The 22,907-nt window shown below is 47.2% G+C and overlaps 1 protein-coding gene across 1 annotated transcript in view; it reads left to right on the top strand.

The window, feature by feature from the left end:
* Positions 1–22,907, top strand: part of KIF27 (kinesin family member 27) — a 1,764,776-nt gene that overhangs the window by 612,249 nt on the left and 1,129,620 nt on the right. The window contains exon 8 of the mRNA XM_069625864.1: positions 11,201–11,334. Within this exon, the coding sequence (XP_069481965.1) occupies positions 11,201–11,334 (134 nt within the window). The remainder of the gene's footprint in view (positions 1–11,200; positions 11,335–22,907) is intronic.

The raw sequence follows: 22,907 nt of genomic DNA, 5'->3' as shown, positions 1-22,907 counted from the left end.
TTGTTACTTTGGATGTAACGAAAGGGGGGAATGTATGGGAGCGAGGGGCCCTCGGGCCCCCTCGCGTCGTACGCTCCTCAGTACAAGGCTTGGACCGCGTGCCTCCGGTAGTGGGATTGCCCCTTGCCCTTATGTAAAGTTAACCACGGTTGACTGCTACATAGATTGGACTACTGAGCAGGACAAGGGGCATCCATCTTTTGTGCCCCCTTTCAACTCCATCTTGGGTAAACAGGCCTCACTGTGATAGTACAGCAATGCTCAGCTCCCCTTCCACCGCAGCAGCCAAGGACAGATACACACACACAAGGCGCGCAGGCGGCTGGCTGGCCCCCACCCTTGCACTCCCTCTGCGAAGGAAAGCTCTGCGCTTCCATTCTCACGCTGTAGCTGGAGAAAGTTGCAACAATCAATATGCTACAGTTTTCTTCCTCTGAGATCACTGTTTGTCTGAGAACCGGCATGTGAACCAGGATGAGCTAAGCACTTTCTGCTCGATTCGTCCTCATAAATGTGCAAGCCACCCACCCCCATTAGAACAATTTATTGCCATCCTGACCCTGCACCCCCTGTAAGGTATTTCTTTCAAGTACCAGACCCTTGCCTGTGCTGCGAAACCCACCCAGCACACCCACTACTAACCTTAAGCATTTTTACTACTATATATGTTTTTACTTGTACTAATGGGTTTGAAACCTAGAAGAGATGCAAACACAGCCTGATTCTTCTACATGCACAATAAAGGTCAAGGCCTTCAATTAAAGCCACAAATGACCCAATTGTACTGACTAATCATTGTGTGTGACTTATGTAGAAATGTGACAAGTAGCATAAAATGTTTTAAATAATTTATTTAGTGTGTAACATATTAGCTTAGGTAGTGACCACAGTGACCGGACCCTGACCTGCATGGAGCACAAGATGTTTGACGTCCGTCAGCTACTCCGCCAACCAGGAGGAAGAGATGCTACCCACACCTACAGCACCACACAGTCTGGCCAATCGGGTCCATTTAGCATTTTTTGTTAGTTACTTTAGCTAATATAAATACAAGAATGATGTGATGAGATGGGGGAGAGTTTTTTGGGTTATTTCCTAGCTGGAGAAATAAACCATCCTTTGAACTCTTGCAGCCGGGTCTCAGTGCCTCTTTCCCCGACAAGGGGTTGTGTTTGCTATTTTATTTTTTCTCTCACACGTAGTAAGACGGGGAAAGGCACCTACATTGTCTTACAGACTACCGCAGGACCACTTCCACTCAACATTCACTATTTTACTTTCACTCTTGCCGTTTATTCGCCTTTTAGCTTCAAACAATGTACCTTTCATAGAGACTTTTGAATGGGCCACTTCCTTTCACCGGAACACTTCGTTACTTAGTATCGCTGACCTTGCAGCTGTATTTTACTTTAAAGTTCATTCACTGGTCAGCCTGTATTTGCGTCTCATCTAAACGCAAGCAGCCTTTACTAGTGATATGATGTTGCTACGTGATTCACTTTAACACACACTGGTCTCCCAGGTCGCTTGCCATCTCACTGGCTGTGTGCGCTTCTTTATTGTTTTACGGTTACCAATTTTCGAGTGACGGTTAGTACCGCAGGCTTGGCCTCGTCTCCCCATCTCTGCTGTTCACCTGGGAGGCTCGCTGGCATCCTTGGAAACACAATGCAATCTTCACTTGTGGGATCTGGCCTTCTTCACCTGTCTTTTCGCAGTTTGTCGAAGGCAACAACCTCCACTAGGGAATCCTTGGGGTTTTTGGCCCGCTGCTCACGTCCCTTGGTCTGTTGCTCTGCTCCAGTAGGTGTGCCTTCATCCCAGAAGTTCTGCTTGTTCTCGTGTTCCTCCTTGCTCAGAGTGTCTCTTTAGGTGTTGCCTTTCATTCTTTTATACTTAGGTGCCTGACTTTGCCTGGCCCGATTAACGGGACATGCCCAGTACGATGTGAGAGAGTCAGTCTGGTTACTCTTAGTCACCCTCTTCCTCAGCCCAGTGTTTGTGTATAAAGGGGGTGGGGGTTGGGACTTCAGTAAATCCTAAAAAAAATAGTATGGGATAGATGAACAAGAGAGGGGGGAATACATCTCACCTGCACTCCCCGAAGACCCCTCACCCAGGTGATCCTCCCGCACTGGTCCACCCACAGGGTGTGGATCCAAAGGCGATGGCCGTGCCCTGCCCACCTGAGAGAGAGATCGATCCCCGGGGACTAGCAGGTGAGACGCCCTCTGGTTTCTCACAAACCTCACACTTACGATGCACCCACTTATGACACACTCTTATGACACATGTTCTTGTACATGTATGCTACTATACATAGGAAAACTATTACGTACATTTACTAAATGTAAAGTGTATAGCTCATACACTAATACACATGTATGATGCGCACTCATGCTACACTACTACTACATAAACTCACACGATACTCCACATAAAAAATACAGAAATTATAGATTTTAAAACATGTTACTTATCAAGAGTTCAGGTTAATCTAATATAATTGAAAGTGTGCAAAGATTGGGAATAATATTCATCATCTGTACATTTTTCAGCCATCAGGCTATCAAAGTGCATCCTAACATATACATTTAATAAAGAAACAAAATCATATCACAGCAAATCATGACGTGAATAGAGATATGATATGGCATTTGTAACGTGCCTATACACAAGTGTTTCAAGGTGCGAGGAAGCAAGAGGGTAGGGAATAACAATGGGAGAGGGCCAGTGTTCGGGAGAATTTGCTTAAAAGGCTAATTTCCCTTACCTATAGAGTCCCCCAGCAGCTTTGCTGGATTTGAGGGGTTTATTTTTTTCTCCTGCTAGGAGTGAGACTCTTTTTCCCACTCTTAGACATATTGCTGATGTGTGTTTTAGGCTATTTTTGTGCTTATGGTCTATGGGGTTTTTCTCACCCTCATAGGTATCATCTTTTTGCATGTGTGTTACACAGCACCCTCAGTGCAGTAACACAGGGGTGTCATAGTGCCCCCAAACATAGACTCCATACCTTGGGACTGACTACTGTCTCCCAGGGCATGTAAAGTCCCCATTGACTTTACTAGTCAATAGTTATGAACAAAACCAGTACAACCCATCTTACTATGGAAGTACTGGAAAGGCTTAATAGTTTTTCTCTAGTGTTCATTTTCGAGAGGGTACCGTCCAGTCCTGGCTGGTTTCTGGCTGGTGGCAGTGGTTACTACCATAAATATTCAACCGCGAATATGGGATTTTTCCATTGTTCGAGGCTACCGCTTTTACTGACAGCCTCTAACATACCACTGGTTTATTTTATTATTAACTTTACTCCGGTAGGGTTTTATTGCCAGATCTTTGATAAAATGTTTTTCTCGTGTCTTTCTCTGAAATCCTAACCCAGGCCGGGGATCCTTTGTTTGTCCTTTTGGCGGGCTTCTGCACAGAAGCCCTCCTTTCGGCGCCACTGAGTCTGGGGTAGACAGGATGTGTGGGAGGGGAATAGACACCCTGGACAGGGTTACCTAGGCAACCCAAGTCGCACTCTGCCCTGATAGGCTGGGGGGTAATCCCGCCAGGATAACCACCCTGCTGTGTGAGTGACAGCTAGGCTGTATGAATGGGGGGTTTTCTGCATAAAAGCAGGGATCTGAGGACTGGAGGACAAGACGTCGCCACTGGACCTAGGAAATCCGAAGAGGAGAGAAGCCGAAGACATCTGCAATGGCTGAACCACCGGTGAAGCCCTGCTGCAGATCCTCACCACTTTTCTCCAACGACCCGAGAAGATCTTCACCTGCAAGAGTCTTCTTCCCTTGAGCTGGTGGGGCCAACCAGTTCGCCAATCGCCTTCCAGGATCTGCCTTGGTCAAATCGCCAGTGCCAAGCACTCGGAGACCGGATAGCCAGGCACCCGTCCACCACGATTGCGATTTATAGGAGCGCACCTTTTATTCCGTTTTGGCATCACCGTGGCTGGCTTCATCCCTAGGCAGTGCAGTAACTCAAACCTTCCTCCACGACAAGAGCCTCTCTTCCTCTGCTGGATCTCCCAAACTGCAGGAACTGCCAGGAACTACCGCCACCGCAGGAGCCTCTTCCACTTTTAAGGTACATTGTTCCGCCAGGCCTCCCGTTTCGTTGGGTACTGCTAAAGGTGTTTTAAATCCTTTACTTACCTTCTGGGTTGGCCGCCCCTATCGTCTAACATTGTCTTTTTACCTTCTGCAACCGCCTTTTCAAACGTTAAACAAAGACTTGACTGCAGCTACTAGAACAGTTTGATCCTGGGCACTTTGCCTTGTACCACTGACTCTGGCACAGGCCTATTGACTCTGGCTAAATCTGTTACAACTGCCTTCTCTAGATTGCTTTTTCTCAAGAAATGTGTTGGTGCACCTAAACTCTTATAACCTCCTTTTCCTTCCCCTTTAAATATTGTGAAGTGCCATTTTGCTTGGTTTTCACCTACGTATTGCTTATACTAAAGTATTGCCTTGCCTAACTTGTTCACAATCCAATTGGGAAGTGTTGCTGGTGTGTTTAGGAGTCTAACCCAGTATAACTTGTCCTTTCCCTCCCTCTGAAGAAATTGTTAGAGTGCCATTTCTGCTTGGTTTTACACTGTGCCATTTTGCTCAGTTTTCACTCTTGCTCAAACTTGTCTACAATTTAATTAGGGAGTTGTGTATACTTTTCTTGACTGTTTTAACTTGCTTTAATGATAGTGATTTGTGTGTGGAATTAAGAGTTTGTAAAATAAATATATATATTCCTTTTTATACAAAGCTTTGGTCAGTGTTTCCTTGTTCCATAATATTGTAGTCCTATTGTGTAAGCCCTGAATACTGCTCATCTTCCTCTTGAGATAGGTCTGACTGCGCAGCCACAGCTACCAACTTCATCTGTGTGGTACAGACGGATACCAAAGGGGATTTATTGCATATACCTGTAGTCCTAATCTTCTGTAGTGCTCCCTAAGGGAACTGCATAGGATTCTGTCTAACATCCAGCCCTATTCAAAATTGCCCCCGATCAGTCTGTTCAACCACAGTGAACCCCAGTTATCTTTATCCCAAAGGAGTTAACTTTGCACCAGTTAGGGGAGTGTTAAATGGGGTATATCCAAGACGGCCATCATCATCTTGTTGGGGGTACTGGCTGGTTGAAATCCCACCCTTTGTCAACCGACCATCCCACCCAGTTCTTTCCAAGACCCCTTTGGCCACTATCCAATCCCAAAATACCAATTTAACAGTGTCATGGAAGTTCAAACCATTGCCCCGGACTCTCGAGCATCCCACCATAGATTCTCTTGAGACAAACGCACAACCTCTCACGGTCCGCAACCAGTCCAGGCACTTATTCAATAAAGTATCTCTTGGTTCTGACTTTATCTCTAACAGTTTTGGCACCCGTGTAAGTAAATTGTAGTTGGTCCGAGCCCGGCCTTGTCATGGCACCCAGGTATGTTCCCTCTGTGGTGCAGATTATGTGCTCCAGGGACATTTGTACTTGGGCCTAATGCAGGCCATGAAGCTTGCTCCACAGCTGAGGACGACGTTGGCTTGGGGTAGGGCGCTTTACTGCACTCAGGGTTTAATTCCAGATTCCTGAGAGGCAGAGACGGAGGGCGATCTCTTGTGTGCGTTACAGTGAGGGGCAGCATGTTCTTTAGAAGATACTGATTTTGCACAGTCCTGAACCTTGGTGCACTCCGGGGATGAGTTGCTGGGTCCCTTGACCACGTGGGGGTTGGTGAAAGATTCCTCCTGCACCCTTTTTCCTCCGCTCCCCTTATTTCCTGCTAGGTCCAGGAGTAATTTCCTAATAGCTGTCAACTCAGCAAGCACCAGGTTACGCTTGCACCTCCTAATAGAGCAGGCATATTCAGCTGAAGGGCTATAGTTCGAGTTGTGACCATGATCCGCCACATAACATGTGGGGTTGTGGGCTATCAGCGGGGATAAGCAAAGAAACAAGCTTCCCCCGGGCTTGTAGAGAAGTACTCGCTCAAGGCCCGGCTGGGTGAGCCAGAAGCCCCAGATGTGCTGAGAGCAAGGTTAACCGCAGCGGTGGCGCAAGTCACTGGATCCACTAGGTCCATAGGGGTTGGAGCTTGAATACACATGGGGTGGTCAACCTGGGTGTCTGTGGCTGGTGCAATGTCAGGGGCCAGGGTGTAGGGCCCTAAAGAGGGATCAGGTAGCTGGGTGCAGCCCACAAGGATTTCCAGGGGCAGGTTCCCCAGTGCTGATGCTAGCGACTTCCCTAGACCATGGCAATTTGAGTTGAAGGGCGAGTTCGGGGTAGGCACAACGGGAAACTTAAGGGGGTTGGGGTGGCATGAGGCAACAGGTAAAGTTAAAGAGGGAGGAATTCCAGCAGTTCCTTTATCTTTATCAGCAACAATATCAATGCTAAAGAGATTCCTACTCATAGTCGAGGGACACCGTGGGATGCCAAATGTTCCTGGTTCTCAGCTTTATGGCCCATTCCAGGTTGAATATCGGTCAAGCCACACAAAAGGCAGCCATTCAGAGACATTAAGTCAAATTGGTACCCCCCGTGGTATGTTGGGCATCTTCAAACAACACATCTGCTTCTTTTCCAGGGCCAGTAGATATATTTACTTACAGTACACCCTTGTTCCCCCCCCTAGTAGCAGAGTCTGTTTTAGCCTCCTTAAATAGCCTGGCCCGAAGGCGCTGCCTCCTCGCGGTCAGCACCTTGCATTGGAATTTCATGATATGGTGAACCTGTACGTCACGGAGGGCAGGACAAAAAAGGAGTTGGGGGGGGGGTGGGAGGGGCAAGAGGGAGATGAGTGGGGACTCCATGAGCTCCACGAGTAGGGTCAGAATAGTTTCAGCAATGAAGCTACGATAAGCACCAGTGTACTTTGGGACAGTCTCAGGGAATAGTCTCTGTGCGTGGCTCTCACATCTCTCACCTCAGGCCTCAGGGAAGTTCAGCATTGTCCAGATTAGCCCCTCACCTCCGCGCCGAACACCAGCGGTGCCGATCATCTCACCCTTGCCCCACCGCGGGCTTCACCGCTGCGGGGCTGGAGAAGGCATTTTATGTCCAAGTGGGTGTGGCCAACGGTCAAACCAGTGAGTTTTTCCTGAGTGTCTTCAGACCCCCACCAGCGGTGCCAAAACCGTGCCCTTGCACCAAACACTATAAATTCACCCTGAAAATCAATGTGTAAACATTAACTACATACCATTACAAATAGAACCTTAACCCTTTAAGTGCCATGAGTTTTCCCCCCCAGTGCCAAGGCCTTTTTTGGTGATTTCGGTATGTCACTATTAAATGCCTTGTAACATTTTAGTTTAGAAAGGTAGCGGGCGCCCCTCTCTCGATAGAACAAGGCGTGATAACCTGTTCAGTGGTTATTAACCACTTGAGAGTTCGCAGCCACTGCTTTTTCTCACTGTGCCTTTCACAGATGGGAAATATCCATTTGCATATCAGTCTTTGTCCTGCCCAGGGGCAGTCCAGCACCGAAATGCAATGGCAATTCCAACCTGAACGAGAGTACCACCAGCAACCCCATACACGTGTTTCACCCTTGTTGGGGATCATCAGTGAGGTGAAGCTGATGCCTCTCTAAGCACAGTGAGAGGGAGACCACGTCTGGTTGCCCCCAGGAGACCTAGGGTTACCAATCCCAGGTTCCTTGAAATTTGGTTTACAAAGGTAGCGGGCGCCCCTCTCTCGATAGAACAAGGCGTGATAACCTGTTCAGTGGTAGAGAGATTCCCAGACCCCCCCTTTGTTTGCATACATTAACTTTGGGTTTCACCCTAAGTTAACAGGGCAATCCAGACGTGGATCCCTTGCTCACTGTTCTTAGAGAGGCAACAGTTTCACCTCACTGATGATGCCCAACAAGGCTGAAACACGTGTATGGGGTTACTGATGGTACTCTTGTTCAGAGGAGAATTGCCTAGCATTTCGGCGCTGGACTGCCCCTGGGCAGGACAAAGGCTGATATGCGGGGAAATTTCTTCTCTGTGAAAAGGACAGTGAGCTAAAGACTTGGTTGAGTCTCTCCCAGGGGTTATTCACCCAAGAACAAGTCATTGGGCTGTTTTCGTGCTGGTAGAGCGATTCCCAGACCCCCCCTTTGTTTGCATACATTAACTTTGGGTTTCACCCTAAGTTAACAGGGCAATCCAGACGTGGACCCCTTGCTCACTGTTCTTAGAGAGGCAACAGTTTCACCTCACTGATGATGCCCAACAAGGCTGAAACACGTGTATGGGGTTACTGATGGTACTCTTGTTCAGAGGAGAATTGCCTAGCATTTCGGCGCTGGACTGCCCCTGGGCAGGACAAAGGCTGATATGCGGGGAAATTTCTTCTCTGTGAAAAGGACAGTGAGCTAAAGACTTAGTTGAGTCTCTCCCAGGGGTTATTCACCCAAGAACAAGTCATTGGGCTGTGTTCGTGCTGGTAGAGAGATTCCCATACCCCCCCTTTGTTTGCTTGTAACATTTTAGTTACATGCGATATCTCAGCCAAAATTTGGCCCCGTTTCTTCCCACATGTAGGCGGTCGTAGCGCCACCCAGGAATACTAGGTTGCTGCAGGGGGGTAAGAGAAAATAACCAAAAAGGGGGAAAATGTTGGGTTTTTTCAAAAAATGGCAATAAAATGATGTACAAAGAAGCCTGTGTTTTTTTCCTTTTAAGAGCTATGAACAAATGGTTTGCTGTGTTGATTTCCCTAATTTCCTGGCTTTCAAGAACAGATTTTGATGTGGTTTTCAACTGTTCTGTGAGAGCTGAGCGATTTTGGCCATTTTTGCCAATTGGACATGCGTGGACGGAATGGAAGAAAAGGGTAGGAAAGCTGAATTGGAGGACAGAAAGGCATGCATTTCTGAAAAGTAGACAAAATTCTAAGTTTAGAAAGGGGTGATTTGTGCAGGTCAGGCAACAACTATGTATGGGAAAATTCCATAGTTTGGGGAAAAGGCGGTAAAATGACTGAAAAATAAAGGTATGTGGTGGACATGGTTGGCTTGATACGGCGGTGGCTTCTATGAATTTTGAGAAAAACAATGCTCCGCTACATTCCCCCGACTCGTGCAGTTAGGAAATCACATATTTTCTGTAGTGTTTCACAAAACAAGCAATACCACAAGCCAAAAACGGAGCCATGGTACACAGGAGTTTTATGCTTAGGGCCTGAACAGACGTACTTAGCATGCGTAAATCAGGAAAACCAATGTGGTGAGGAACGGCAAGCATACATTTTTTGAAAGAGCACAGGCAGACCTTTTCAAGGGTAGGTGACTTGTGCAGGTTACAAAAGTGTATGGTGCCCAAAGCAGCGACTGAATGTAGGGCACATTTGGGAAATTAAAGGTTTGTGTGAGAAAGGGTGCCAGCAAATGGTTCGAAACGTTATGAAAACCACACAAACGCAACCAATGTCATACCTTACCGCGTTCCCACAGGTGTCCTGACTAAAACTGTACCTCACGTGTGGGTGCAGCTACCGGGGCGCCAAGGGGAAAGCCTAAAACACGGCTAACCCCAAGTATTTTCCAACAGCTGAATTTCAGGATTTTTTCAGAAGCGCACACCATACAGATATGGGCTTAGGGTGTCCAAGCCACCAAGGAAAACGGGGAACCCCATGCATTTCCGAAAAGAGGACACCCGTGGGAATCCGCAGAGGTCTGACTTGCGCAAATCGGCCCAGAATTTATTATCCAGAAACCCTGGCAAAGTCTGAAATGTGGTGAAAATAACCCAATTTCCGCACATTTGACTCGGCTCACCCACCAAAACACGCCGCCAACAACACATGGCCTGCCTTCCCGCATTCCCACAGGTGTCCCGATGAAAATGGTACCTCACATGTGTGGGTGCACCTACCTGGGCGCAAAGGGGAAGGCCTAAAACACGACTAACCCCAAGTCTTTTCCTACAGCTGAATTTCAGGATTTTTTCAGAAGTGCACACCATACAGATATGGGCCTAGGGTGTCCAGGCCACCAAGGAAAACAGGGAACCCCATGCATTTCCGAAAAGAGGACACCCGTGGAAATCCGCAGAGGTCTGACTTGCGCAAATCGGCCCAGAATTTATTATCCAGAAACCCCAGGCAAAGTCCAAAATGTGGTAAAAATAACCCAATTTCCGCACATTTGACTCGGCTCACCCACCGAAACACGCCGCCAACAACACATGGCCTACCTTCCCGCATTCCCACAGGTGTCCCGCCGAAAACGGTACCTCACATGTGTGGGTGCACCTACCTGGGCGCAAAGGGGAAAGCCGAAAACGCGGATAATCTCAAGTCTCTTCCGACAGCTGAATTTCAGGATTTTTTCAGAAGCGCACACCATACAGATATGGGCCTAGGGTGTCCAAGCCCCCAAGGAAAACAGGGAACCCCATGCATTTCCGAAAAGAGGACACCTGTGGGAATCGGCAGAGGTCTGACTTGCACAAATCGGCCCAGATTTATTACAGCAAAATCCACAAAATTCAGCTACTGTCTGAAAGGACGACCGTCTTAAATCGAGGTCCCCTCCTTATTGATCAGCCTAGGAGCATATATACGAGATCACATCATGGATTATCAATGAGATTAAAAAAACATAATTTTTTAACGGGATGCCTTTTTACTTGAAACAGCATCCCTCAAGAAAGCATAAGTCTGAAATGTTATGTTTTAAATTGAATTTATTGCCTAGCAAGGCAGTGACTGGTGCTAGACAAGGAATTTATGTCTCTGTAAATATTGCACCTCCCACATAGAATCGGTCCGCCATTTGAAAACAATGTATTCCTTTGTCTGAGGTTCATCTAAAAGTGTCTAGGATGTTTTGTGTCAAAAGAGGAACTGTTCAGTACTGATTGGTTTTGGGCAAGGATTTTAAATAGTTACAATCCTTCTATGGATATGTCAGTTTTAGATTTGCATTGTATAAAATGAAATGGAATGATGTATGTTTAATGAACTTGTTTTTAGCAAATTAAGTGTTTTTATTGGATTGAATTGTAATGTAAGGAGTTGTTGTTTTGTAAATATTACTTGTAAACCATATACAAATAAAAAATAAATCAAATAGTAGAACAGTGAAGAACTTGAGAAGTGTTGTCACATACAATGTACTACGCATGACCTGTAGTAATTTTTTTTGTTTGTGAGAAGTGTTTGTGTTAATGTTTTATTTTCCCTGTAGGCGATCAATAAATCGTACGTGGACCAGAAAACAGGCGCCAGACAGTTCAATACTGGAACTGCAGAACCGTCAATGTCTGATACCAAAGCACACTTTACAGAATGAAACCATTCAAGAGAGTGAGAGCACTACAGGTAATGGAGCCATAAAAACTATAACTTTTAAATAACATTAATTCAAATGGTAAAAGTTCAAAAATATATTTGTTTGATTTCAATAGTTTTGCACTTCCCATTTTGAAATCAAATAAGTGTTAACAAGAAAACCAACACAATCCTTGCTTATCGCAGTATCTAATAGTACTTAAATTGTTGTTTTGAATCTCAAATGTAGAATTGTGCATTGATTTACTTACATAGAATGACCCCCAACATCCGGCAGAGGATCATGGAACAGCAACATTATTTTGTTCAGAATAGATTCATGTAATTTGGCATGCCAGTTATTCCCAGTGACTCGTGTTTCACTCTGCTTTTGGTGTCATGAACACGCTGAGAACTCAGCACTCCTATTACAGCCTACACTTTTTTTGTCATCATTTGAGGGATATGCACCAGCAATCTGGTGTATTTTATCATATCACTCTCTCCCACCTAGAATTGTCAAATGTATACATAGTTTAAGTGACTCCAACAACTTTTTGTTGTTCTTTTTGTATTGAACAGGAGATGAACCTCCCAGAATCCATCCATCAATATTTGCATGATGCAAGACTCGCACTCAACACTAATTGTCTTTCTTTTTAAATATAATTATGTTCCGAGGAGACAAATATTGCAGCACAAAACTTTCTACACATCTAGCAGTGATTCTGCTATACCAATAACAAAACAGTATTTAGTGTCTCTACATTTCTGATCAGAGAGAAACAGCAACCACGAGCATTCACTCTGAACACCTTGAAAAGGAAGATCATTTACTATATGGAGGTGCAACTAGAAGGCCCTCGCCCATGTTGTGCGGTATAGGAAAATATGTCTAACATGCCTCAAAACTCATTCATAGGAGATATTATTCTCCTTTAAAGAGGTTGTGGTCTCTTTAACCCATAGAGTCCCTTTAGGATAGCGATGTACACATGAGGGTCTTTTGTAAAATGATATGACCTTTTCTTTTTTTACTGGCACTCACACTTTTGCTTTTGAGACATGTCTGTGCACGGTTATATGTGATATTATCGAAGCACTTTTCAGAGTGGTACATTTCAGTGCAACCAAAATACCGAAAACATACTGAATTTCCTTTTTTTTCCCAATTTGGGTGGTCCTCCTCCAAGCCCCCTGTTTTTCTATCCTTATAACCCCATGCCGACCCATGTTAACACCTTACCCCACTCCCCTGTATGTATTTATTTAATATTTTTCAGTATTATGGTTGCAGTAAAATGTACCACTCTGAAATTTTGTTTCGGTAAATTGACTGGGTACCGTGGGAAACCTGAAGGTGTCTCCCTGACTAGTCTCCGAGGATCTGTCATACAGGTGGCCAGGACACGGCCATCGCCATTGGATCCAGTTCCTGGGGGTGGACCAGTGAGGGAGGATCACCTGAAAAGGTGGCCCTTGGGTAGTGGAAGTGGGACACTGATGGGTGAGACGCAGTGTCACCCTTCTTATGACACCTTTTCCCCAGCCTGCTACGTAGGATGCTCAAATACTCTACCCCCCCTTTTCCGACATGAACACTTTCGCACACTGCGAAAGACGACAGACAAACACCAGAACCGTCTACCTGACTTGTCCCACCACAAGCATCAGGCAGAGTCGGGCAATTGACCAAAATCACACACACACCTGACGGGCCTTTCCCTTCCCCACAGGGATGAAAGGTGGAGCATGAAAACACAATACGAGCAAGGCAGACCACACAACGTTTTCACTATTTCAATTTAAAGTCCTACCTTTTGGCCTACACAGTGTGCCAACCACTTTCCAACATCTCATGGATCACATTTTACATTTTACTAGTGCTTGAGGATCTGTTATCTAGGTGGCCAGGACACAGCCATCGCTATTGGATCCAGTTCCTGGGGGTGGACCAGTGAGGGAGGATCACCTGGTTGGGGGTCCCTGGGGAGTGGAAGGGGGACACTGACGGGTGTTATGCGGTGCCCACCTTCTTATAACACCTTTTCCCCAGCCTACTACAAATACTCTACGCCCCGCCCCCTCGTATCCGACACAAACACTTTCGCACACCGCAAAAGATGACAGACAAACATCAGAACGGTCTACCTGACTTGTCCCACTACAAGGGTCAGGCAGAGTCAGGCAATTGACCAGAATCACACTCACCAGATGGACTTTTCCCTTCCTCACAGGGATAAAAGGTGGAGCACGAGAACATAATACAAGCAAGGCAGACCGCACAACGAGAGAGCTAATCCAGCACGGCAGTTCAAGAGGAGGAGAAAGACAGCATGAACAGAGAGGGTGACAGAGAGAAGCGACCTTGCCCTTTCTGACCAAGGCCTGTAAACGTCTGCCAAAGGAATCGACTGCGAACAATAGCCAGGGTGTGTTGCAGCAGATGGCAACGGTACGCAAGACCCTCCTGCGCTGATAACCAAGCCGGGGAGAGAAGCGTGTCTTTGTGGTACCAACCTTGACTCCAGAGAGAAGAAAAGCAAAGTGGTTCATCACAGCCGGTGAGTCGAGGGGACACCAATAAGAAACTGAACTGTGTTGAACAAAAAATAGCAAACGACTAATTAAACTGTGAAAATACAAAGAACTGTTGATATCGAAATGTGGGGAAACCAGCAACAGAGGAGTATGGCACCACATGGGTGCTTACTCTGGAAACTCTGGGCGATTACCAGATTGTTGCAATTACCAGAAGACCTTGGAAAGGCGAGAAGGGGGTCAAAGTGGTCATACAGAGGTCCTGTAAAATCCTCTGCAGATTTGAAAGTCTTTAGCCGACAGATGATTGTGAAGCTAAGGGAAGTGAATCCCGCATCGTACGAGTTGAATGAGAAAAGGTACGATTGACAAGATTGGCAAGAGTGAACCCGAATGAGGGGTGCCGATAAAGAGAGGGCAAAGGGTAAAGTCTCGAAATACAGTTTGTTGAAAGCCATAATGAACGCGGTTGTCAGAGGCTAACTAACATTACAGCACGGCTCAGAGGACAGAGAGCGGAGTGCTGGGTGGGGGGCATTAGAGACGCACAAGATGGGTACACTCCTCGGCGGATGAGATTGCACAGGAATTTGTTGCGTTTTACAAGGACCTATATGCGATGGAATAGAAGGTGGACAAGCATGAGCTAGAGAGATATTTACAATGGGTCTGCCTCCCCCGACTTAGCAGTGAGGAAGGGCTAGAATTGGAAGGCCCAGTAACTCGTGACAAAGTGCTTCAGGCCATTCAGAGAATGAAGACTGGGAGAGCACCGGGAGACGATGGCTAGAGGGTGGGATTTTATAAAATATTGGCTAGTGAGTTTTTTTTTAACAACTTTATATTTGCACACAGGTTATGCACTTAAAATTATACCATTCGATTAATCAAGCATAAATACATATACAGGTCAATTCTCTTCAGTGTTCAGGTTATCAAGGTCTGCCAGTTCCGCCAGATATTGTTTATATCGGGACCATGTGTTTCTGGGTCTACAGGGGGCCAAAACTGAGTCTATGTAAAGTTCTTCAGTATCGTTGACCCACACCATATCTCTGTTCCAGTCGTCTAGTGTGGGTGATAGCGCATTCTTCCTTCTCATTAAAATGACCCTTTTCGCTATTAGAAGGCTTAGATTCAATGGTTTCCGCCATGTCGGGTTAATTTTCCCTTCAGCCCCTAACATGCAGATCCGTGGTGTCCATTTCACCGGTTGGTCTGCCATCTTATCCAGTGCTCCACAAACCTTTGTCCAGTATTGTCTCAACTTAGCACAGTCCGACAGCATGTGAAATATGTTCGTGTTCTCAGAGTTGCATCTCGGACAGGTACCAGCTGAGGTGGGATATATTTGCTTAAGTTTGGACGGTATGTAATGTGTCCTGTGGACTATTTTATAATGAATCAGTTTGAATCGTGAATTACAAGCTATCCATTTGGTCATTGCGCAGATCCGGGACCATTCATGGTCTTCTATCGACTGCCCCAGGTCACTTGCCCTTAGCTGTGTGAGTCGCTGCTGGGCGTGTTTGCAGTATGGTTTTGTATAGAGTGGATGCAGTTATTTTCTGGGTCCCTCCCATGAATATATAACCTAGTGCCATATTTATCTCAGGTTCCTTCGGGAATGTTGGGTATATACGTTGTGCTAAGGCTGCCACCCTATGGTATTGTTGCTTACGTGTATTTTATGTTTCCTACTACATCTTTTATGTCCTCCCATTGGAGAAAGCTATACTCTGGGAACAACCGTCCCCAATGGGTGACACCTCTAGCACTCCAGTGCATTACCATTTCACTCTCGATAGCAAAGGGTGTGTGTGGGTCCCCCCATATTGGCATACTCGGATGGTATAGCTTATTGGCTCTGTATATGTCAACAATCCTGGACCATGCCGTGATAGTAACCCTGGATGGGTTTGTCGTGTTGTACTGTTTAGGGGTGGGCTTTGTTATCCCATGCAGAGCCAGTATCGCCTCGTGCTCCCTCAGTGTGGAGGTTGGGGGGCGGGGTTGAGAAAGGATGTGGCCCACCCAGCCGAATGGTGCGCCTGCGCTGCTAGGTAGTATAGTTCCATATCTGGTGCCATCAGTCCGCCTCTGGAGTGTGTGTCTGTTAGTACCCTCCAACTCAGTCTGGGATGCCCTCCCCATACAAATGTTATGCAGGCGCTGTTAATTCTAGAGAACAGGGCGCGGCCTGGCCATACTGGCACTGTGCTAAAAAGGTAGAAAAGTTTCGGTAATTTTACCCTTTTTATCAAGGCTATCCTCCCGGCCAGTGATGTGGGTAACACGCTCCAGCGATTCATCTTGGCACACAGTGCATCAGCGAGTGTCGTGTAGTTCAGAGCACGGGACAGTTGGGGAGTTCTGGCTATATGAGCTCCTAAATAAACAATATGCACCGGGTTCCATAAAATCCCATGTAGGTTTTGGGGTTGTGAGGTGTTGTCTGTGAGCGGGAATATCTCTGACTTATTGGGGTTCAGGCGCAGCCCTGAGTATTCACCGAACCTTCCCACCTCTACCAGCACCCTGCCAAGTGTGCGATCCGGGTTCTTGAGATATAGTAGAAAAAGCCGTCCGCATATAGCGTTATAATATGGAGCTTGCCCTCCAGCATTAGCCCAAACGTACTGTAACGTGACCTAAGTATGTCCGCTAGAGGTTCTATCACCAGCGCGAAGAGTAATGGGGAGAGTGGGCAACCTTGTCTGGTGCCACCCAACAGTTCCAGTATGTCTGTGAAGGATCCATTGATTCTTATCCTAGCGTAGGGTCTTGTGTATAGTATCCGGATCCATTTTATTAATTTTGGACCAAACCCATAGTTCCGTAGCACTCCACAGAGAAAGGGCCAGGAGACTGTGTCAAGGGCCTTCCTCATGTTAAGGGAGACAGCTATTCCCTGAGTGGTAGGGGGTATCGTGGCTATTATTTGGTGACATCTTCTTATATTTGTTGCTGTGGATCTACCCAGTATAAAACCGGCCTGGTCCTCATGAACCATGTATGGCATCAATGGTGTGAGTCTGGTTGCTAGTAGTTTTGCTAGGATTTTGGCGTCGGTGTTTATTAAGGACAGTGGGCGCTATGATCCACATTCTCCAGGAGGTTTCCCCGATTTAAGTAAAAGTGTGATTATTGCTTCTCTAGTAGATTCTGGGAGTTCACCCTTATCTAGTGCTTCCGTCCATACAGCATGCAGCCTGGGAGCTAGAAGCTGACTGAATTCTTTGTAGAACTCAGCTCCCAGCCCATCAGAGCCCGGGGCTTTCCCATTGGGGACAGCTTTTATTGCTGCACCTATTTCTGCCACTGTTATGGGTTCCTCTAGCGATTCCCTAGTCGCATCTGCTAAAAGCGTTGTCAGTATCTGAGAGAGGTATTGTTCTATCTCAGCCTCTGTGACAGAGCACTGGGGGGAGTATGAACGTGTAGAATGTTTCTTTCAGTTTATCCTGATCTGTGGACATCGTGGCATCTGCTAACTGAATACAAGGTATGTTCGTGGGGCCTCTCTCTCCGCGCACCATTCTGGCTAATAGTTTCCCCGGCTTTCCCCTTCTCCATATCGACGCGCCGCTGTGGGTCTGTCAAAGTATCTGATCTCTTGGTCTGCTGCTTCCCGAAACTCATCTAGCTTGGGCTTTATTTCTGTACCCAGATGAGGGGAAGAGGACAGAATGTTGGGTCTGCAGTGATGTTAGTTGTGCTTCCAACCTAGCCAGTCTAGCCCGAATGGCTTTGAGAATTCCCCCCTCTATTGATATCGACTGACCTCTTAAGCATACTTTAAATGCCTGCCATAGTGTAGCCTGACTTGATACCGAGTGTTCATTGATCTCGAAATATTCCTGTATGTATTGCACCATAGAGTCTTTATATACTAGATCCCTTAAGGCCGCCGGTTTGAATCTCCAAGGTGGTCGGTCCCTGATCTTGTCCGGGATTTGCAATGTCAATTGTATCGGAGAATGATCTGAGTAGGTCCTAGGATGTATGTGTGTATCTGTAACCCATGCCATGCTGTCTGTGTCTATCAGCCATAGGTCAATTCTGGAGTGTGTGTCGTGGACGGTGGAGGAGTACGTGTATTCTTTCCTGCTGGGGTTTAGTGTTCTCCAGACGTCCTTTAACTGTAGATCTACCATGTGTGTAAGTATTGTCTGTGCTGCCCTGGTTAGTGTTCTATTTTGTGTTGATGAGCAATCTAATTGAACATCCAGAATTGTATTGATGTCTCCCCCGCAAAGTACTCGGGCCATAGGGTATCTCGCTAGATTTTCAAATACTGAGGAGTAAAAGTCTGGGTGGTCAATGTTTGGCCCATAGATATTGAGGAACACTATTTCCCTGTCATAGAGCTTACCATGCAGCAAAACGAACCTCCCATCTGGGTCACATTCAGCCTTGATACAGACGAACGGCAGTGCTTTATGTATTAGTATTGCAGCCCCTCTCGCTCTGCTAGAGTAAGTTGTGAAATATTGATGAGTCCCCCAATTTGGTATCAGCTGTTCGCCCTGCCTGGGTCCTATGTGGGTCTCCTGGAGGAAGATTATCTTAGCGGCCTGTCTATTAAGATAGGCCATGATCTTCCTTTTCTTGATCTTGGAGCCTAGCCCCCTTACATTCCAGCTCAGCCTATTAATACCATCCTTGTCCGGTTTAGCCATTATCTATGGGGAGTTTGTATGTGTCTTTACACCAATGTAGCTCTGCTTTATGCTTAAGTTTTCCTGTGCCTAGAACCCGTGTGCTTTTTGTGTTACCAACCTTCTTCTCATAACAAAAACCTAACTTCCCCATATCAGTCCCGCCCCCCACCCTCACAGTCCCCCAAACTTCAACTGTGCCTTTGAGTTCCCCCCCTCCCCTCCCCTCCCAACAACAATAGGAGCACCTGCTACAGGGGGGGCTGCGGCGTCTCCAGTGCCCAAGCCATTATCGTGTACGGGCGTTACCTCCAGTTCAGGCTTGTTACTCTCATTTATTCTGACGTCTTTGGATGAACGTTTTCCATGTGTTATGAGCCCTGGGTTGCATCCTCTGCAATGTGGGGCTCCCAAGGAAGCCTATGTCTTTGCCTTTCGTTCCGACTTCTTGTACGCCGCGGTGGCTGTCTTGCCTTATGGACGTTGCGATTGTCCATTATTTGAGGCGATATGTGTTTCTATGAAGCTTGCGGCCTCTTCCGGGAATGTGAAGAAGTATGATTTATTTTGATGTTGAATTTTGAGCCTTGTGGGGTAGAGCATCGCATATTGTACTTGTCGCTCGCGTAGCATTTTCTTGATTCCTGAGAATAATTTCCTTTCCTGTTGAACCGCCAAGGTGAAGTCCGGAAACATGCGTATAGTGTTGGCTTCCCATTTCAGTTCTTGTTTCTCCCTAGCGGTTTTTAGGATCAGGTCTCTGTCTCTGTAGTTTAGTATGCGCGCTATAATGGGTCTGGGGTATGCCCCGGGTTTCGGCTTTGGAGCTAAAGACCTGTGTGCTCTTTCCACCATAAACACAGGCGACCATCCCGGCTCCCCCAGTAGTGTGTGCCGAAGGTCCTCCACCGCTTTTTCCATTGATCCTTTAATAGCCCCCTCCGGAACACCAATAATAGACATTATTTCTTCGGGATCTTGCTTCCAAATCTTCACACTTGGATTTCACTGTCCTTAGCTCGATGGCCATCGTTGACACTGTTGTCTTCAGGGTCTCCACAGCGTCCTCTGTGCCTGATATTCTTGTTTCGGCCTCTGTCATGCGAGCTGTTGTTTTGTCGAGTTGCGTTTTTATACTTGCGACACTAGCCGTGATACCATCCAGCTTGTCTGTCAACTCTGCGAAACCTTGCTGCATAGCTTGGAAAACAGCCTGAGGATCCATCATGGAGGCAGAGGGAATCTGTTCCGCCTGTGCGGGCGTTTCTCCCTCCCTTTCAGACTCGGTATCTTTCTGCATTGTGGTCGTAAACTTATCGATAGTTCCTCTGCTCCTTTTATGGCCAAAGTTTTTTGGCATCGTTCCGGATCTGGAGCGAGTACCCTTTCCTCTAGATGCCTTCGCCAATTGCTTCGTAGTTGCACTATATTTCTGAAGCCAAGACCCGATCTTCCAGTATTCCCTCCAATCGATGGTGGATTAAGCGGGGCGGGGGGGTCCGCTCGGCTCTTGTCAGCCCTCTTTCGTGCGTTCCAACGTTCTGTTGTATATGGTGGAGCGGAATATGCTCGTGGGGGGGGGGTGGTCGCCCGCTCACCTCGCTGTCACCCGTTCGCGAGCCGAGCTGAGGGCGTCCCAGCTTTCGGCCCAGGCCCGGGCCCGGCTTACCCTCGCTGCCGTGGGCCGATGGGCTGGGGAGGGTGATTCCTCCCTTCACATGTGTCGCTGCTGTGGTGTTGCCGAATGGGGTCCGCAGGCGCTCGGTGAGGATCGGGGCTCCCGCGATTCTCCCTTTCCTGGACGGGCGGCCCCGACCATTACTGCCAGCGCTCGAGTTGTTCCGGCGCCGGGCTCCCTCCACCCTCCGCGGCAGGCGCGTCCCTCGCCGCCTCGGGCTACTCCTGGGTCCACAACTCAGCTCTCACTTCACCGTTCGTATAGTTACATGTTCTGTGTAAAAATCGCACCAAACCGGGGTGAATAAATTGATTTATTTAGGCTTTTCGGCCCTGGACACTGCCGGAGCTCACACAGAGGCTGCCATTTCTGTCCGTGCACAACAGCCCCCCCGTTATATTGGCTAGTGAGTTGACTCCCCACCTAGTGAAGCTGTACAATTACATATTGGAATCGGGCAGGAATCCCGACTCCCTTGGGCAATAATATTGGTGATCCCGAAGGAAAGGGGTGGGACCCACTTAGTTGTAAATCCTATTGGCCTATATCCCTCCTCAATGTAGATGCCAAGCTTTTCACATGAAACGAGCTGGGGGTAGATCTGTCTTCGGCTGGGGCCTCCCTCTGGAACAGCCTCCCTGCCACTCTAAAACTTGAGGAGAACCATCTCCGGTTCTGGAAGCACTTCAAGACCTTCCTCTTTTCTTCTGCCTTCGCTTCCCCTCTCCACTGCTGATCTGTTCTCTCTTGGCACAGTGCACCTGGCCACTCTTTGTCCTCCGGGCTTAGGTGCCTGCTCATCCCGCCATCCTCCCGCACTGCCTCCGGGCCACCCCTTGCACTGGGGTCTGTATCTGTACCCATACAGCCCCCCCTTTTTCTTCCTGCACTTATCAGACCTACCCTGTCTGCTGCCTTAAACCTAGCACTTGCAGATTGCTGGCTGAACTACCACTGTTTGTGCCTTTATTATTTATTTATTGTTATTTATTGGTTTCTCCTCTGCTTTGCACTTTCCACTTCTCCCCCTTCCATGCACTTTTCCCCTCCCCCTCTCCCATGCACTTGCGTGTTCTCAATGTCACTGGGCCTAGTAAGATCTCTGTTTTGTTCTCCCCTGTTCCCCTCCCCTCCCTTGTCGCGCTCTGAAACACTTGTGTACGCGCGCGATAGAAATAAAATATCAATATCAATATTGGCTTTCAGAATGGAGCGGGTTACACCGCGTCTAGTTCATTCCGACCAGGTGGGATTCATCAGAGGTAGATAGGGTTCAGATACGCTGCGTAAGACATTAGACTTCATGGATGGGTCCAGAGGGAAGGGGGGTAACCCCCACGTTCTTTTCCCTTTCGACAGGGTGGTGTAAGGAACTCATTGTGGCAACAGTAAAGACAGACACAAGTGATCACAGTTCAAGGGCGTTTATTAAACTGAAAATGCAGGGTGGAAAAACGCCTAACCTAATCCTAAATCGAAGATGGGAGCAATCGTCGACAATCAAATGAAAACTAAGGCTGTCCTCGTGGCGTCTTGTCAAAGTAAAAAGGCCTATACTAAAAAAAAAAAAAAAAAAAAAATTGCCAACTCCTTACAACTAATTATAGAAAGTGTGTGGGATAGGGTTTTTAATAAAGAAGTGTTTACAAATAGTAAGTCAGGATGTGTTTGCCAGGGGTCTCCCTTCCCCACGTTTTCAGCACCAGACAAAGTGGGTCTCCTGAGCACAGCATACACTCAAGCTTTCCCAGCAGGAGCCAACAGTTCCGCTCCAGCTATCAGGTTCTTCAATGGTTAAAGTCTCTTTTCAATAAAGTCTCTTGCCTTCAAGGGCCTGATATATTTAACCAAAAAACACAAAGGTTTTGTTCCTCGTATGGCTTTGGGTGAGGGCTTCACCCGTGGGTCCCCCTCTTCCGGGCGCAGACCCCTCAAAGTTGTAGTTGATGACTCAATTAAACAGTTCTTTCATACTGTAGTTAGGGTGATACCTTCCCACACCGGGATCTCCCTCCTTCGGGTTCGGACCCCTTTAATAGCCAGCTTCTCTCCTTCGGGTTCACTCCTGTAAACACAATGTTCATGGGACTTCAGCTTTCGTCCCCTCTGGTTAGCATCCCTCCGCCGGGTTCACACTTGCCAACCTTCACATCGCACCGTTTGTGCACTCTTTTTACCAAGCAGGATTCTTTCCCCTTTTGTTTCCCAATCATCTGCCGGTCAAAGACTTTCAACTGTACAGAGGACTTGCCAAGACCCCCGTATGACCACTTTGACCCCCTTCTCGACTTTCTCCCAAGGCCTTCTGGTTACTGTAGTTCAATAGCCGGGTAATAGCCTAGCGTTTCTCGAGTGAACACCCATGTGGTGTTTGATTCTGTTATGCCTGCTTTCGCCTTTTCCAGTAAGCAATCAGTTCTTTATTTAATCAAAGTTCAATTAACTGCTTGCTACTTTCTTTCAACACAGTTCGGTTTCTTTATCTGCTCTCCCCTCGACTCACTGGCTGTGATGAACTGCTTTGCTTTCTTGTTTTGTAAAGTCAAGGTCTGTACCATTGGGCCATGTGTCTCTTCCCGGGTTGGCTGTCAGCGGAGGAGGTACCCTTGACATCTGCTGCAACACACGCTTGCTATTGTTTGCAGTCTTACGATTCCTTCTCTTGAGGCTTCAAGGGCGAGGTGTCGATAAGGGCGAGATCACTTATCCTCTTGACTTGCGATGTCTTTCGCCTGATCTTGAAC

The sequence above is a fragment of the Ambystoma mexicanum genome, chromosome 6p, assembly GCF_040938575.1.
Source record: "Ambystoma mexicanum isolate Mex_15411 chromosome 6p, UKY_AmexF1_1, whole genome shotgun sequence".
NCBI lineage: Eukaryota > Metazoa > Chordata > Amphibia > Caudata > Ambystomatidae > Ambystoma > Ambystoma mexicanum.
The sequence above is the reverse complement of the archived record's forward strand: the minus strand, read 5'-3'. Positions and strand labels throughout refer to the sequence as shown.